Genomic DNA, 17753 nt, shown 5'->3' with positions numbered 1-17753 from the left:
ATCTTAGCATGTCTCTTTACAGCGTAGATCTGTGTAAAAAGAAAAAAGAAAAAAAAAACACTTTTGGCATCCCCCCCCCCCCCTTAAAAAACCAAGCAAAGTTGAGGCTTTGTAATTTGGTCGATATAGTCTCTTAACATCGCCTTAGGGGTTACTGTACTGCCTTCGCTCTGCAAAGCACTACAGGGATAGGATAAAGGACAGAGTGTTAAGACTTCCCGTGGCATACGCATGCCTGGGCCATTTAAGGACTTGGCGTAGCCTGGCTGCCTAAAGCAGTTTAGCTCCAACCCATTTTGTTTCCTTCTTTTTTTTTTTTTTCGTGCATTTTGGACTGTCTGTCTCTTGTTATCACCTTTTAATAAAACAAAAACGAAAGAAATTTGGACGAAAGACATTCAAAGAACCCAATACTTTTCCACTCGAGAGACTGATAAAGCAATACCAATTATCTACTGTACTACACATTTTGCTTCCGCTGAACATAAGCTGATAACGGCAAGTAAATTAATCTTCCAAAAAAACATTATGTGTTTGCGTGACAAGCATTTAGCATTTTAATTACTATTTCAATCATACTGCCTCAGGTCATTGACATAAAGACCCTGACAGCTTTCAACTGAAAACAAAACACAGAATGGTAGAATTAGAATATTAGGTATCTTTTCTTCACCGCGTCTGTATTGTATTCTGTTTGATTTATCGCCGGATACCCGATAGTCACAAGAACAAGTTCCAGTTTGATTTGCATGAGAAAACTGAAAATAACACTGAATCTAAATTAAATGCCATATTATGGAAAACCATATCTTTTTAAAACTATTTCATTATTAGTGTACGGGGCGATATTAGTCTATCCATAATCATAATCATCCACCTGTTTTTGTCTGTAATTATGACAATGTGACAGTAGAGATGTTATTATGAATCTACGAGCTGAAAAGTTAATTCCTATTAGGCCATGAGGGGAAAGGATTCGCACTCAAATCGTTTGTAGTCTCACTCTGCACTAAGTGAAATTTTCACCAAATCGTTTTAACATCGCTGTGTAGGGCCCTAAGTAAAGCAGTCTGAATAAGTGCTCTTCGCGAGGCAAATTCGCCGCTCTCAATATTCTCATCGATAATTTGGATCCTTGAATGTTAAAGAAGAACCCCCTCTTCTGGACGAAACCTTTCGACGAAATGCTTTTGCATGGAATCTTAATCATTTTTGGTAAGTACTTATATGAAACCAATTCGCTGTAGTCAAGCAGTTTAACTAGCTTCCTGTTATGTTTTCTTCCTGATATACCATCACAGTATGTTTCCCAAATTTTTTGATGCAATTGATCGACGTGAAGTCTGGTACGAAAAAAGAAAAAGGAGGAGATGAAAACAATTTTGAAAGCCGAGAGCTTTTTTTTTTTAATTTCTCCAGATTGTTCCCTTTGTCATATCATAGCTATAGCTAAATCGAAAGACAAACACGATGTAATTTAGGTGGCGAAACCGGAACACAAGAGATACCCCCTTTCCTAAAATTCTTTCCCAAACGTTTTTGATTTTCTCTGACTTATTTTTATTTTCCACGTGGACATTGAGCACGACCGTCTTATATTCATTTCCTTTCTTGCAGTAAACGTAGTCGTTCGTTAGAGCGAGGTGACAATGGAACGGCTTTCTCTATTTAAGCAGATGTACTTTCTAGACCGTTCTATTGATTTAAGCACTCTCTTACGACGGAAGCCTTTCAAGCAATAATTAGACCAGAAAACAGAAATCGATCTGAAATGTTTCAAATATATGAGTCATTATAGTAATAAGTTACGAGAATTGTGCTAGGTTTTTTTTGTTTGTTTTGTTTTTTTTTTTTTTCTGGGCAATTCGACTCTCAAGAAAAACTTTACCGATGTCCCGGTATAGTTTACATAACAGGAACACTGAATTCTGACGGAAAAATAGGCATCACAGGGCCCTATAAGTCATCAAGGCCTCTTCAGGGTCTCATGCTTCACTGGGTAAAGCTTACGATACCGTTAAATTTTCTTTTAGTTATCTAGTTAGAGGCAATCTCTAAAAATTCCACCTTGCGTCCCTTGCTATAAATGCTTTGTTTAATATACAAAAAATAAATAATAATAATAATAATTAAAAAATTTAAATATTTCCAATTTTTTTTATTTTGACATGAGGATTCAAACTCGGCACAATTCCTTTTACTAGTTAATCTCTCACTTCATGTTCGTTTTAAAGGATCCTTCGACCACAAACATTGCGCGCTTATTCTGCTATTTTCTATGCTATCTAAACTCGTGAAATTTTAATTGTGGTCTATCATCCAACCGCATCAGAGCGATTTAGATATATTAAGGTCTTAGATGGTTGTGGCAGTCTTCTGAAATTATGAGTTGTTTATTCTAGACACATATTTTAGTTTCTCGCAATTTCCTCGAGGAAACTTCTTGTATCTGGAACCGTCGATGGCTTCTCGCGTTCCTTCACTTGAAAGGCTTAAAGCCACAGAGAGAACGAAATGGATTTTACTTCAAAGACCACATTCTACCTGTGGAATGGCGGGAAGACTTGGCTAAAAGGTTCAAATAAGAGCCAATTTGTAGAGATTTTATTGCATCAAAGCGTCGACAAACTCCGCGCGAGGTGCGGGACACAAGAAGCAAATGACGAGTCAAAAAAGTATTACTACTGCCATTTGCAAGCCATTTTAAACTTCTGCCCTCAGGGTAGCTCCGACCAGGATATGTTTTAACGACTTTCCTTTCCAATGTGATTAAGTGCGTTGGTTTTTAATGTGTCATTTTCTCCACATTGGCGACAAATATCTTCCATTCCCTTCTTTAAGCATATTTTGAAACTCTGTACGTTTCCACCACAAGTGAAGGGTATCAGATTTGTTTTTAAGGTGCGTAACGCTCCTCCCTCTACAAATCCTCCCTCTACGACTGGTAAAGCACGACACTTGCAAGGCGTTGAGTGAAATGCGAACGATTTTATCAGCAGTTGCCCCTATATGGTTGACTAGGTAGTCTTACGTCTCCTTCTGGTATCTTACTATCTAAGTACTTGTTTTTCTATTGATTCCCCTGACCCCCTCCCGTCTCCACCCCTCAATCATTTCTTTTGGCTTTGTCTTTATTTCAGGTGCTACGACTGTGCCAACTTCAGCACGAGGTATGTATTGTTTTGCTTAAAAAAAAAAGAAAAAGAAAATTAGAAAATTATCATTAAGGTTCAACATTGTTCAACTTATTATCCTCTGTCGTCAGAGGTTATACACTATATTATATCTTGCCAGATAAATCATAAAATGTGACCTAGTCCGAAAGATCACTGATTTGTCATTGCTGGTAATTATTCCTACAAAATAGGGGGGACAAGTAAACAAAGGGAGGTTTCGGTCAATAAACTTTAAAAAGTGGCATCAAACTCAAAGCAGGCCCATCTTACACAATTCAGAGAAAATTCAGAAAAAGCTGAGGGTTCTGAAAACCCTAGTTATCTCTAGCTGGGGTGGAATTCGAGTAGTAAAAGGAAAAAAAAATCAAGTGAAAAGAAAGTTCAATCAAGTAAATTTACTCACGGAAAAATACTAATTTAACAAAAATATAAAAAGTATGTGAACGAACGAGGAACAGCATTGACATTTAAAAATGTCTCCATTTAATGTTTTCGTATCTAACACAGATGGGCATTGCTCCCGCCCTAATGATACACTCGGACCCTCAGAGCTGAACCGTTCAGTCTGTCAGCAGTATGTTAGAAAAATGTCTCAGCAATGGCATAGGATGAAATGTGGCAATAAAACACCTACATCCATTGACAAAACCTGTTGTCGCTCTTGGTGTGAGCAGTTGACTTCCTGTTTCAGTCAGTTGCCTTTTTGGAAAGAAGACTGTGTTAGAATGTGGAGGTGCAGGAAAAATGGAAAACCTCGCAAACGGATTTCTATTATATTGACAAATACAACAGACTCGTCGTATTTGGGCAGAATCAAAGTGAAACAGTGCTGGAAACTGAATTTTCCTGCCATTAAGATAACACCATCAAGCGAAGTACGTGTATTTGATTTTCTTGTAACATTGTTGTTGTTGTTGTTACTTTAATTTCACCCTTTAGAGAGTGTAGAAACCAATCCCACTCTTAGCCCCAGTCGGCGCAGGCATCAATACAAGTTCGACTTTCAAGCAAATAAGAGGAGTGAGCTCTAGTAGAAATAAATGCCGTGGCGAGTACGTTTTCCAGTTATTCGTATTTCCTATTCATAATCTTTTAATCGGTTATTCCATTCTTAATGCATTATGTTCGTAATACTTTGCTTAGAAACCACGGCAATAACGTGTAAATAAAAGACTTCGACGTCAGGAAATTAAAACTATTGCTGGTGCCTTGGTTAAAGAAAGCTTTTCCACAGACTGTGTCGCCCAGAGTTTATCAATTCCTTTAACAGTTAGGCTACTGAAGGATATATCTAAACCAACCAATATTACCTTATTGAGACTTTTTTCGCCTTCTCAGTTTTCAAACAAGAAACTTGTTGACACCATCCTAAAGGAATTGATTGGCTCTTCTGGAAATGATATAAATCAAGAAAAGATGGAGCGCACTTTCCTCACTGTCACTAATTTGGAGGGATATATCTAAACCAACCAATGTTACCTTATTGAGACTTTTTTTCGCCTTCTCAGTTTTCAAACAAGAAACTTGTTGAAACCATCCTAAAGGAATTGAATGGCTCTTCTGGAAATGAAGTAAATCAAGAAAAGATGGAGCGCACTTTCCTCACTGTCACTAATTTGGAGGAGTTCATTGGGAATTATGCTCAAAATCACCTAAATCAAACCCTACCTAAGATGAAAATCAGTAGTGAACATGCAGGTAAGTGGATCTTAAAAGCTGATTTGGAAGTCAGCTCTTGATTTCTAATTCAGAGTTTAGGATGAATACATGCATCATTCGTGGCAGATTTTAGAAACGTTTGCTAACGCTACTACTTATTCGACGTTTTTGGTATAAGCTTTGTCTGTAGCAACCCTCCATCGAATCATTTTCGCGACACCTGAAACGTGTTGGACCTCTTTTAAGGCAGTTTATAACAGCGAATTCCTATGGCTCATCAGTTGTCTCTGATTCCAAGAATTCGTTCTATTTTATATATGTTCTTCAATATCGTCATACATATGAAGTCATAAACAGGGGAAAAATGAATAAATAAATTAAGAATATAAAAATAAGAAACCATTCGAATTCATTCCAGTGATATGTTTATGGATTTAAAAATGATCACCAGCACTTTATCTGACAATTTAATGGAGAACGCTCCTTCGACTGATGATCCCTGCAAACTACTTGCATTTACTACTTCTAAGTGATGGTTCTTCAGTCTTTAAGTCCTAAAACTTTTGAGGACGATAACTTGTTTATTTTGGCCCTCACGTTAAATAAGTCGCTGTTTTGCAATTAGATATTTTGGTCACGAAGATTTTCCACGAAAATGAGACTGGAGTACAACTTGAGGATGATAAAGGAGAAAACTACGTCAGCCTTCCTGTTACAGGCTTCGATAACGGTTTGAGAACTATCTTTTTCACTTTTTTAGCATAGAAAATTATATATTTTTCTGGTATTATTTAAATTATTTTTTAGCGATTATCTGTGTTCTTGGTTAAAAGGGGGACTGGGTTTCAAATACTAAAGACATTGAAGGTGAATGGCTGATATCTTAAGCTGGTTGTTTTGGTTTTCTTTTATTTCAATTTCAGTTCATTTCTCCTTTGGTCGAAATGTTTTACTCTCATAACAAGGCTGGGCATACCAATGAAACATGCCAATAAACACGCAAGGTTTTAAACCGTGATAACTTGTACTTTTTTCTAAAAAACTCTCGAAGTAATACAATTGTTTCTATTATTTTCATCTTAGGATCAGTGGTACTTTGTGTCATTTACAAAGATCTCCATGAAGTATTCCTGAAAAAACAAACCGACTCTACTCCTCTCAATAGATTCAGGTTTGCTAAAACTTAGTATTGCATTTGGTATCTTATATTTCAAATTAATCTATTTTGGTTTGCTGATAACCTACGAAGGGAATGTTAATGATAAAAAAGAAACATCTTCGACCTCAGTTTGAATTTCCCCTTTGTTTTTGTTTCTTTCGTCTTGATTCTCTTTTGCTATCTTTTTATTAACTTCTCTTTTTGTCCTTTGTCGGTCCGTTTGTTTGTTTGATTGGTTTTCTTTTCATTTTTTTTTTCCTTTTTTTTCTTGTTTATTTGTCTTTTGGTTATTCAACAGTAATGTCTTGTCTGCAACGATATGGCCGAGGAACAACACTTTCAGAAAGAATGTTACACTGAAATTTAAAAACCTAGCGGTAAGATACAATTAATCAAGAGAGAGCTCCATCTGCATTCGTAACACTATAAAGAAATGTACACAGCGCTGATATTTCTGGAAAATTCAAGCCAAAATTTATACTTCCTTTTGCATCCCTTTGATCCATTTTTGTCTCGCTACATATTTTGTTGCTGTTGTTTGTTGCTTGTTATCGTGTATGTTGTTGATTTCGTTTGTTTGGTTTTGCTTTACTTTTGTTATTCCGTTTTTTTTTTCCTTTTTTCTTTTTGTTTTGTTTTGATTTGATTAGATTTGTCTTTTTTTCTTATTATTACTATCATTATTATCAATGTTATCATCATCATCATCGCTATTCTTTTTATTATTATTATTATTACTATTATTATTATCGTTACTATTATTATCATTATTAGTGTTGGGGGGGTAGGGAAAGGGTTTTAAAAAACGCCAGTGAGAGCACTCCCATCTCCACATTAGCCACCAAGTCGCTGCACTACGTAATACAAACAGTACTTTACGGTTTCAGGACGCGCCGGATGGAAGTTGCGTGTTTTGGAATACTTCGGCAAACAGGTAAACAGCTTTGAATGAATTGATGACATCGTTCACTTCAAATAATAAATTTGCTTAAGGACTTTGCTTTTATGCACTGGTACATCACATTGTGTGTTCACCTCTTACTCCTTCTTTCTCTTACTCATTCTTTTTCTCCTTCTCAGGCTTCCGCGTGTTAATGTCTATAAAACTGGCTATTGTTTGTTTCTTATGTTCATTGACTGACTGCTTTTGACTGCTTTTCTAACTGTTTTCTGATGTAATTCTAGCTGGTCCGGACAAGGGTGTCTCCTGCTATCGAAGAACGAGTCTTACACCGAGTGTAGTTGCAATCATTTGACTCACTTTGCCGTTCTTATGCAGTTTGACCAGGGAACTAGCGATAACGGTTTAACTAAGGTAAGAATATTGCTATGCATACATGCATTTATTTCAGAAGGCACTAACAATAGATAGCATTGGTGTGGCGCTTTTTCATAAATTTGCATTAATCCAGGTATATGATGTGTGGCACTCTTCCGTTACAAGTATTGAATCACTGTTTTTGTATTCATTTCTAAGACGGACGAAAAAGCGCTGGAAATTCTCACATATGTGGGCTTGTCTTTTTCTCTGGTTGGAATCACTTTAACAATCATCAGTTATGCTGTTCTTACGTAAGTACATGACACAGTTACACGCAAGCATTCCAAAGCAAGCCGAGAATATAGACTCAACAAGAAATGATATCAGTTTAAATGTGCATAGCTAAGATTCCTTTAAGCAGCCGAGTCGAATCATAAAAATATAACCAGGCTTTGTATAAAATGAGGATAGAACTGATGTAGAATAAAATCAGTCATTTGCTTTTGATTAGAGACATGAGGGGGCCCTTAACTCAGATTCGAGTGAGTCTAGTTGCTTCACTTGGCGCAGGTCAACTTTTCTTCCTAGCCGGAAGTGGTGCTGTTGAGAACAAGGTGAGATATTATATCAAACAAGAAGACAAGAATCTCTTTCGGTAAATCTTTATGACTTTCAACAGACTCTTAGCTCAAATTTTTCATTCCTATGCAGTCTGCCTGTGTTACAGTAGCAGCTTTTGTTCAATATTTCCTAATGGCCGCTTTCTGCTGGATGTTGATTGAGGGAGTTTATCTCTACCTGTTTGTTGTAAAAGTTTACAACATCAACGACAAGATGAAGGTTTCACATGGATTTTCATGGCGTAACTATTAATTAAAAACCCATTCTCTCTTTGATAATCTTTTGAAAAGTAAAATATGAAGATTGCCATCAGCATCTTAGACATCATCATCATCAGTTGACTCTGTTGTCCCTTCGAATTTCGAATCCACAGGTCTACCCGCTCTCGTCGTTTCCATATCGCTGGGCATTGCAGCAGGAACCGGGCCGGGGATTAAAAGCTATGTCAGTGAGAAATTGTAAGAAATAAATGATTTTTTTGTCAAGCGATTTCTGTCACGAATCCTGTTTTTTTTTTTTTGTTTTTTGTTTTTTTTGTTGTTTTTTTGTTTGCTTGTTTGCATTGTTTTAAATTTTTGTTTTTGTTTAAAGGTTGGCTTCTTTTTGTTGTTTTGTTATTTCTTTGTTGTTTTCAGTTGTAATCAAACATGGAAAGTACTGCGTACATGCATGGGCAAAAAAGTAATTAATTCATAAATTATCAAAGTTTCGCATAATTAATTTTTATTCAGCTGCTGGATGTCATCCTCTAACGGTATGATCTGGATATTTGTTGTATTCGTTGTGCTGATTGAGTTGGTAAGTTAAATTCCTAAATTTTTTTTTTTTCATTTTCATCTTTCACGCTTTGCTTTCAGGTCTCTTTGCATCGTGAGCATTTTCCCCGCCGCTCTTTTTAACCTCTTTGACTGTGTTCAATAGTTTTCAACAAAGCATGAAATATATGAAGGATACATTTTGCTTGAGGTGACCCTATCGTTGGGAGATGCCGTCAGCGGTTACTGTGCAAGGTTTTTAGGTTGAAAGTCCTGGTTCGAGTCTCTACCGGGTTATTGTGTTGTTTTGTTGGGCGAAACGTTTTGCGTTCACAATGATTTTAGCCATCTCCTCCCAGCTGTATAAATATTTACTATCGAATGGTCAAGGACACCTGAAAAATGTCTTGCGGAGTGCTGGGGAAGGGGAAGGCTTAAAATTTTGACGACCATCCGCTAAGGCAAATAGGACCACTTAGCTCAAGTGCAAACTCCTGTTTCCTTTATAAAGTTTGATTGTTTTTAGATTTTGTTTTTTGTTTTTTTTTTCATTCTTATCACTTTTTTCAGTTAAACACATTGATACTGGTGCGAGTTATCAAGGAAATGACGATAATGCAGCATGTAAAAGACAAAGTCAGCGAACAAATAAGGTAAGTATTTCAGCGGCGCCAGTGGTAGATTCATATAAGTCATTAGCCTCATACTTTGCTGCCTTATACGACTAATGTCAACTCACAACAATGGTAAAAGCAAATTATCTTGATTTTCTTTTTTTTTCCTGATTTTATAGGCTTGGTGTCAGGGCATGCGTGGTGATGATTCCTTTGCTAGGGATCACGTGGCTATTTGGTCTTCTTTCGCCCCTGCATAAAGCGTTCGTGTACATTTTCACAATTTTCAACTCTACTCAGGTAAAATTAATACAGCTTTTAGGGATGAAATCCGTGGTCATACGATACCAACGTAAAAGCAAACTCTACAGCAAGTTGTACTACCCCTTCCTTACAAGTTTACCAGGTGGTAAACTTAGTGTAATACAAAGACAAAGTACAGAACTTGTGATTAATAGCAGTAAAGATTGGGACATTTTTGCTGCCCAGTAACGTTTAATACTGAGAGGTTTAGGGTTAGGGGGGGACTCGTATGAAAGCACTTTGAATCTACTAAAGGCGTTAATGGGACTTCTGAAATTGCGATTTAACAGGGCCTCTTAATATTCCTCCTTCACTGTGTGAGAAATTCAGAGGTATGTTATCAAATGTTATTTTAAGTCTCTTTGTAAACTTTAGTTTTTTGCTGAGAGTTTTACCTGGCAAGGCTTCCACTTTGAAATAAGAAATTAAATTCGATGGTTGTATATATGCGAAGCACATAGAGTTGTACAGTTCTTGAGATCGTTTTGATATCAACTTATTCATGCAGATTATATCTCGCTTCAAAAGAAGGATAAACGCTGTCAACCCAACTGCAGATGAAGTGACAGGTGTTAAGCGAGCTTCGCAAGTAAATGAAACAATCAGCGTGATACTGCCAAGGAAATTGAGTGTCCAGCCTCCTAATAACCATGAAAGTGGCATTGGAATCTCTGAGATCTGATTCGTCATCGTGGTGTTGTTCCTTAGCTTAAATCTGTGTATATCTTAAATTAAGAAAATTTTAGGTAAGGATAACCAGCTTCAGAATGCTCTGACAGATTTGTATCGATCCGAAAAGTAATAAAAGAACGTCTCTAGTAATCGGTATTTACGGTTTCCTCCCTGTGGAAAAAAGGACATTGGATATTGATTCGCTCCTGTGATTGAAGGGCTACTTTACGTTGAAGATTTCACCACTAACTGATTTTTGCGTACATGACCGTACATGGAATTTATTTGCACTTGTAGTAATATAGTCAACTGAAAAATTAAATTAATATGACAAAGAAGGTTATTACACATGTCGATTTCGGTTGAAGCGACGGGAAAAATATTGTACTTACAATTTGTGTTCCATATGCGGCTAGTAAGCTTCGAAGTGCGATCTGTGGTGACACTTTTGAAATGTAAGTTGCGTAACGAACTTCTAGGTTTTTAAATAATTAGTCACCTGATCTATTTTTGCCGCGTTGCGCTAAGATAATTAAATATTCACAAAAAAAATGACAAACGGCTTGAGAAATGCAAATCACTCCGCCCCAGTGCGGAAATTAGGTCTAAATAATTAGTTCTAATTGAGCAACGACTATAATGGCTTAAGTGTTCAATGTTCAATAAAGAAGTGTCAGAAAATGGTGTTAGAGTCCATTTCTACTATCGACTAGCTTGAGCAATCCGCATTCAGTTCGTCTTGAGTGGCTATGAGACATAACTTGTGAATTGGTCTGTCATACTCTCCGTCTCTTGTCTTGATTCTCACTTTTCGGACAAGTCCGTCGTTTCCAGGATATGTGCCTACAATACGCGCCATTTTCCATCCACATCTTTTGTGTTTGGGGTCCAGCTCCAATACAAGATCACCGATCTGGATGTTATCTCGCACGCGAAACCACTTGTTCCTTGGTAACAAGTTTGGGGCGAAATACTTCATCCAGCTCCTCCAGAAATCAGCAACTCTGTTTTGGGCGCTCCTGAGTAATTGTCGCGGATTGGTTCTTTCCTCTGGTTCTGGTTGTGGTGGTGGATTGTAGTGGCCTAGAAGAAGGTCGTTCGGAGTGATCGGTGGGGCCTCCCAGATATCGTCGGAACTGGGGTACAGTGGTCGTCCGTTGACCATGTAGGTGATTTCTGACAGAATTGTTCTCCATTGTTCCTCGGAGTAGGCTTGGTTCTTGCAAGTGGCGTTAAATGCTTGTCTGACTGACTTAATTAGGGTTTCAACAACTCCGTTTTGGTGACTCGCATGTGGTGTATTCCATTCCCATCTGAGCTCGCAGCTAAATTTATCAGAGAGGACACTCTTTACCCCAGGAATATCCCAGTTCTGCGTGATTTCCTTTAGGTAGCCTTGGGCACCCACGAAATTTGTACCACGGTCTGACCAGCAAACATTTGGGTGTCCGCGTAGGCAGGCAAACCGTCAAAAGGCCATTAAGAATGCGTCTGAAGTTTTATCGGTGACCAGCTCAAGATGAATCGCACGTGATGTCATGCAAGCGAAGATGATCACTTGTGCCTCTTTCAGAGTTTTGCGGCCGAGCTTGATCTGTACTGGCCCAAACATGTCCATAGCAGTGTTTGAGAATGCCGGGAAGCCAGCTGCTACTCTTAGGTTTGGAATCTGTCCCATGAGCTGGTTGAGAGGCCTTTTCCGTAGTTTTCTGCATATGACACACTTTGAGGTGACGGTCTTAGCCATCCTGCGGAGTCCAATGATCCAGAATCTTTTTCTGGCCTCGTGGATTAAACTCTTATAGCCACAATGCCCACGTCGTTCGTGGAGGTCACGCAGAAGCAAGATCACAGAGGGGTGGTCTTTTGGCCAGATGATAGGTTTTCTCAACTCTTCCGGGAGACATCTGACATCTTCAAGTCGACCATGCGCACGAAAAAGGCTATCTTCATCCTTCTTTGCTACCAGTTTCTTATCCAAGCTGTCTTCGTTGACGTGAAATTGACTCCACTTCAGAAGATGGGTCTCGGCAGCCTGGTCTAACAACTTTTGCGCTTCCTCTTTTACGACCTCGAAGCAACCCTTTTTCATAAACCCCCTTTCAGCGGAGAGCATCCTCTTCAGAGCGATGTCGTAGTTGCTTCGTTTTGGAGGCCCTCCTTCTCTCCAGGGCATCTTCACTTGTATTCTCCCGTCGACCAAGGTAGTTGAAGCTGCGAGGGACTTCACGAACTTGCTCTCACGTAACACGTTTTCAGTGCAAGTACAGAGTTTGGTTGGTTTGACTCCAAGGAGGTCTTGGTGCAGAAGTTTTTTGATATCTTCCTCGACACTCACTGTCCCTACTTCTATTGACTGAATTTCAGATAGAGTGGAGCCGCTTGACTCGAACTGTCCCAGAACGTACCATCCAAAACAGTTTCTTTTCCCGATGGGCTCTCCAGGTTCTCTGGACACTGTGTGAATATCAATGAAGGCCTCTACGAAGTCTGTGCCAATAAGGAGATCTATGGCACCACCCGAGAGATGTATTTTATCGGAAACGTTCTTCAAATGGCTGTATTGTCTCACTGACTCCTTAGAAATTGTTTTGGCACTACTGCAAGGTCTAGTTACGGTATACACTTGATGGGTCTTCGTAATATCTTCGTCAGAGGGCGAGGCAACCGTGATATCGATTATCTCAGAAGGTTCGCTTTTCTTCTTTCCACCGGCCAGATTCATAGTGAGACGTGTTGCTGCTCCATTTAAGCCAAGTCGACCAGCTGCACTTTTGGAGAGTAGGCTTGTGTTAGACCCGGAGTCCAACATGGCGAGAACTTCGACAAAGTTTTCATTTTTGTCCATGACTTTAACTTTTTGCACAAGGCAAAGTCCAGTAACAGGTTTCAACTTGCTTTTCTGGTACACAGCATTCCCCTGGATGTTACCATTCGATGTGGGTGTGGGCCCTTGGAACTGACTTTGAAACGGTGGTGCTTTGGGATTCAAACTTGTGTTAGTTTCTCCAGTCTTCTCATTATGTAGGCACCGGTGATGGTTTTTTCTGCATTTGTCGCAGGTTGAGCCGTCTGGTTTCTTGCAATCGTTTGTGTGATGCGCTCTCAGACACTTGCGACATCGCCAATGTTGCTTTACAACCTCCCACCTTTGATTGACTGTTAGAATCTGAAACTTAGGACATGCAGCCAGGTGATGTTTGGTCTTACAGCCAAGAGGACATGTTTCATCGTCAGAATCCTCGCTGTTAGCGGCGTTATTTTCTGTCTTTTTGGGACTTTTGTCTCGGCGAATTTCGTTTCTTTCCACTGTGTTGGTGTTCGCTTTCCCTCGGGAACGAATACTCGCTTCTTGATGTAACCAGGTGATTAGATTGCTCACGGTTTCTTCTTTTCCTTCTCTTTTCATTTCTCTACCAAAATCTGAATTGTCACTTGGATCGAGTTTGGACAGAAGCTGGGATATGAGGAACGGCGCTTCAACTGACTCCAGCACAGGAAACCCAATATCATCTTCCATGTCACTTACATAACAGGCTATTGTCGTAGCGAAATGCATTAGGGACTTAGAATCTCGTTTGACTGCTTTAAGATTATTAATCTCGGTGTGCAGTTCGTCCATTAATTTTCGTCTGTCTGCGAACTCTGTATCCAAAATGATCCACGCGCTGTCAATGGTTTTACAAGTTTTTACTTGGTCGGTCCAGAACGATCCTTTTGGCATTGCATTTCGAAAACGTTGCAATTGTTCATCTTTATCCTGACCGTATTTCTTCATCCAATGGCTGAACTCCTTTTTCCACGTGGCATAGGTTCTGCGAGTTCCGTCCCATACTGGTACAGGTAATCGTTGTAAACTTGAGTTTGACGGTTTTGATGCGATGTTATCGGCCATTTTCTGCACCGCCGACGTCATGGACGACATTGATAATGTTAGCGCTTCCAGAGTTGTCGCATTATTAGAATTTTCTGAGGAGTTTTGTTCCTTTTGATATGCAGCAAACTTTAAAGTGATTTGAAGGAAATCAGCTTTGGTTTTGTCTCCAGCTTTCTTTGTTGCTAACACGAGTTCGTCTTCTGGGCCAGTGCCTTCGTCGACCAGTCTATCCAGAATTGTTTCCTGCTGTTTCTTGACCAGCCTGTACTTGGTTTCTACTAAACTGAATGCTGCTTCAAGTGTTTTTAGTTTCGGTTTTACGGAGAAAATTGTTTCGAATTCTTCCATTAATTCGTACAAGAGTTTGACGGCATTGTCCAGTTTTCCCGCGAGAGTTTTCACGTCTACCTTCGGCGGCATTGTGAGCGGAATTTAAATGCGAAGCTTGGCGGTAGTTAGTAACTCGGCGTAATCTTCTGCAACAAATTTTGACTGATTCGCTCCTGTGATTGAAGGGCTACTTTACGTTGAAGATTTCACCACTAACTGATTTTTGCGTACATGACCGTACATGGAATTTATTTGCACTTGTAGTAATATAGTCAACTGAAAAATTAAATTAATATGACAAAGAAGGTTATTACACATGTCGATTTCGGTTGAAGCGACGGGAAAAATATTATACTTACAATTTGTGTTCCATATGCGGCTAGTAAGCTTCGAAGTGCGATCTGTGGTGACACTTTTGAAATGTAAGTTGCGTAACGAACTTCTAGGTTTTTAAATAATTAGTCACCTGATCTATTTTTGCCGCGTTGCGCTAAGATAATTAAATATTCACAAAAAAAATGACAAACGGCTTGAGAAATGCAAATCAGATATAGTTGTGTTTAGAAGGTCTACATCCAAGACATCAGTTTACAGAGCAATGAAACTATCATAAGCCACCACAAATTGTACGGCCCTCACCAAAAGGAAAACACGTTATGCATATCAATGGTAATCAAGATATTATTACTCTCGATAGAGGCAAGGGTTTAAAAAAAAGAAAACAAACAAACAAACAAAAAAACTATGAATAGTTTTTTCTCTTGGCAGTCTCTCTTTTACCTGTGTAATTGCTTGAGAATTTTTCCCTTGGGAGTGGCGGTTGAGAAATATCTCCTCATTAACTCTATGAGTCTCCACTCTGATAAGTCCGTTCCTCCTGAAACACGCACGATAGCTTGAGAGTTGAGCATCGGACTTGCAACTTAATCCATTCAAAAAGCTTTCTCAATTTGTCACATGTCAAAAAAAAAAACTTTATTTACTTCCTCATTTAAAAATACATGATTAATAACATTTTAATGAGGAGCGTGTAATGCCTCGATCGAATCTTTTCGCGGAATAACAGAAAGAAATTTCAAATAATCTCGATTTAAGCCTTTTGTTGTTAACAAATGAACAATCAACCCTCTTTACGTTTGTTATTCTCGTGGTTTTAATTTTACATGTTAAAATATCAACAAAAGCAACAACAGTGCTAACTTGTGGCAATTCTCAGAGAAAGATAAGTTTGCACCAATTATGATAATCAAATTACGACTCATTTATCCACCTACTTTTGCGTAAGGATATGACAAGTAACCAACCATAAACGGCTTATCTGAACGGGAAAAACTTCAATACAAGTGCTCCACTCCCTAAACCAGGGTGCACTTGTCGACCTTTTGCCAGAAAAGTGCGAATTCCATGCACTGAATCAAAAAGAAAAAATATCCAGAGGTAAACAGCGAAATTATTGAGTGAAATGTCGGAACAGTCCCGCAGGGCTCAAAAGCCATTTACTCAATAGGAGTAGTCTGTTGGTGTTGCCGATGACGACTGGTCCTCCTGAAAACCATGTTACCACCCAAAATTCCAGCCCTCTACCCCCAAGCTATGGATAAAAACTAGCTCGTAAGAGCCAAAGAGGACTTGTGGGTTTTTTATGAAGATTCTGAAATTGAATGAGTAGGGGCATAACTCTTAATGAGGAACTGAAACGTAATCGTCACTTTACTTCAAGGAAGGTTTAGAGGAATGAGAAAAAGTTTTGGTAGTTATTTTCGTTCGCTTCTTGTTATTTGAAGTTGTCCAAGGGCATTCAGAAAGAAAAAACTGGCAAAAAGGCATTGCAGATCCATATTTATTCACATGCAGATCCATTTTGAAACACACAAAATACAAATATTCCCGCAACATAGTGAAAGTTTATGGAGAATTTATATATTTCATTTGCAAATTTGAGTCCCCGATAGCTGACAGTAAGGTTAATCGAATGTTTGCTTAATAGAACCTCGTTTTTCGCTTGTTCACGGCGATGCTTCTCAGGTGATAGCCAGGGATTTTTGGGATACCATCCTCCTCCAACTTGTACTTCGGGGATGTTCGAAGCATTTCGGACCTAAGGTCGTGAATGTGGTTCGAAATGTTGATAACAAACGCGTAGGTCTTTCGTGACGGTGAAAGTCATTTTGGTATGTGGTTGGTTAATCTGTGTTTCAACTTTACTCATAAAAATTGGTACCTACTTAAAAATTATGCTGTGCAATACACTAAAAATAAATTAATGACGATTAGAAACTAAATTAGGTAGGTAAAAAGTATCATTCTATTCCTTCCGTGGTATTTCGTGGGAAGCATTGTGAATGTCCACACGGTTGACGTTAAAGAAAGCCTAAAAACACCAACTCCCTCTCAAAATGAAATTCATACAATCCCACAACAAGCTCACACTGTGTTTGCCCGCGTACTACTGAGCTGATAAGGCTTATAAATATCTTCCATATCTGAAACTATCGTTTATTTAAAACAAGTATGACGAGAAAGATCTGTATGACGAGCGCTGAGGCGCGAAAATCAGAGTCATAGAATCGATGCGTCCTCTTAATTCTTTAACTTATGTATACTTAGCTCTGCTACCACAGTATTGAGCACTTTATGCCAAGGTAGACTCTACCCCCACATTTATATAAATATATAGATATATATATATATATATATATTTTTTTTTTCATTAAAATGATAACGATAATGGTAATACATCCAATAGAGGAATATTTGGCTTTTTAAGACTATATTTATGCACCGCAAGCATGGTTCGGATACATCTACTTTAATAATTACACACAAGGATGACAGAAACACTTCTCCGTATGATTGAAGTGGGTTGTATTTCAATTTTTTTGTACAAAATGACTTATTTAACCGTTATTTTATGTAAATTTGATAAGCGCCGCACGTCAAGTGGAAATTATGAAGTTTTCTTTGGAAGTATGAGGCCAAGGCGCCTTATTGCAATGCTGAAATATGCCAGAATTTTCCATCAGTAGGTTTATGATTGAAGGCCTTTCAGACGTTTGATGACGCTAGTAAAAGAAGTAGCAATGACTATCACATCCTTGAGTCCGTCTTAATTTTTCGTTTTCTCGTTTTCCTCTGTATCCTTGAACTAATAATTCTCGTTTTGTCGGCATTAAAATGAAATGTTATATTTTCCTTTGATACCAGTAGAGTAATGTTTAAAATCCTTGTTTAAAACCCTTCAATTGCTATCCGCTGTCAGCTTAGCTAATTTTTAGTCTCTTAAGAAAGTCTGTATTCGTAAAATGCTACTTAAATAGCGGAGGAGT

At 38.5% G+C, this 17753-nt stretch overlaps 2 protein-coding genes and 1 pseudogene across 3 annotated transcripts in view; 1 reads left to right on the top strand and 2 right to left on the bottom strand.

Moving 5' to 3' along the window:
• LOC149051612 (uncharacterized) overlaps nt 1-17753 on the bottom strand; it is a 418635-nt pseudogene that overhangs the window by 244129 nt on the left and 156753 nt on the right. The gene's annotated exons all lie outside the window — the stretch shown is intronic.
• Nucleotides 90-10376, top strand: LOC113683179 (adhesion G protein-coupled receptor D1-like). Its single transcript, XM_089186700.1, has 18 exons — nt 90-1215; nt 3141-3170; nt 3684-4051; nt 4685-4874; nt 5461-5565; nt 5919-6006; nt 6293-6371; nt 6882-6928; nt 7180-7309; nt 7472-7566; nt 7767-7869; nt 7967-8117; nt 8250-8334; nt 8608-8674; nt 9202-9284; nt 9425-9545; nt 9839-9880; nt 10057-10376. Exons 1-18 carry the CDS (start codon nt 1140-1142, stop codon nt 10228-10230), a joined length of 2034 nt encoding a protein of 677 aa, XP_089042826.1. The 5' UTR covers nt 90-1139; the 3' UTR covers nt 10231-10376.
• Nucleotides 11652-13676, bottom strand: LOC149051632 (uncharacterized). The gene has a single exon (XM_089184112.1). The coding sequence runs from the start codon at nt 13627-13629 to the stop codon at nt 11689-11691; it is 1941 nt and encodes a 646-aa protein (XP_089040238.1). The 5' UTR covers nt 13630-13676; the 3' UTR covers nt 11652-11688.

This window comes from Pocillopora damicornis, chromosome 1 (genome assembly GCF_964200805.1).
Source record: "Pocillopora damicornis chromosome 1, jaPocDami1.2, whole genome shotgun sequence".
NCBI lineage: Eukaryota > Metazoa > Cnidaria > Anthozoa > Scleractinia > Pocilloporidae > Pocillopora > Pocillopora damicornis.
Note: the sequence above shows the minus strand (reverse complement) of the source record. Positions and strands in the feature narration are given on the sequence as shown.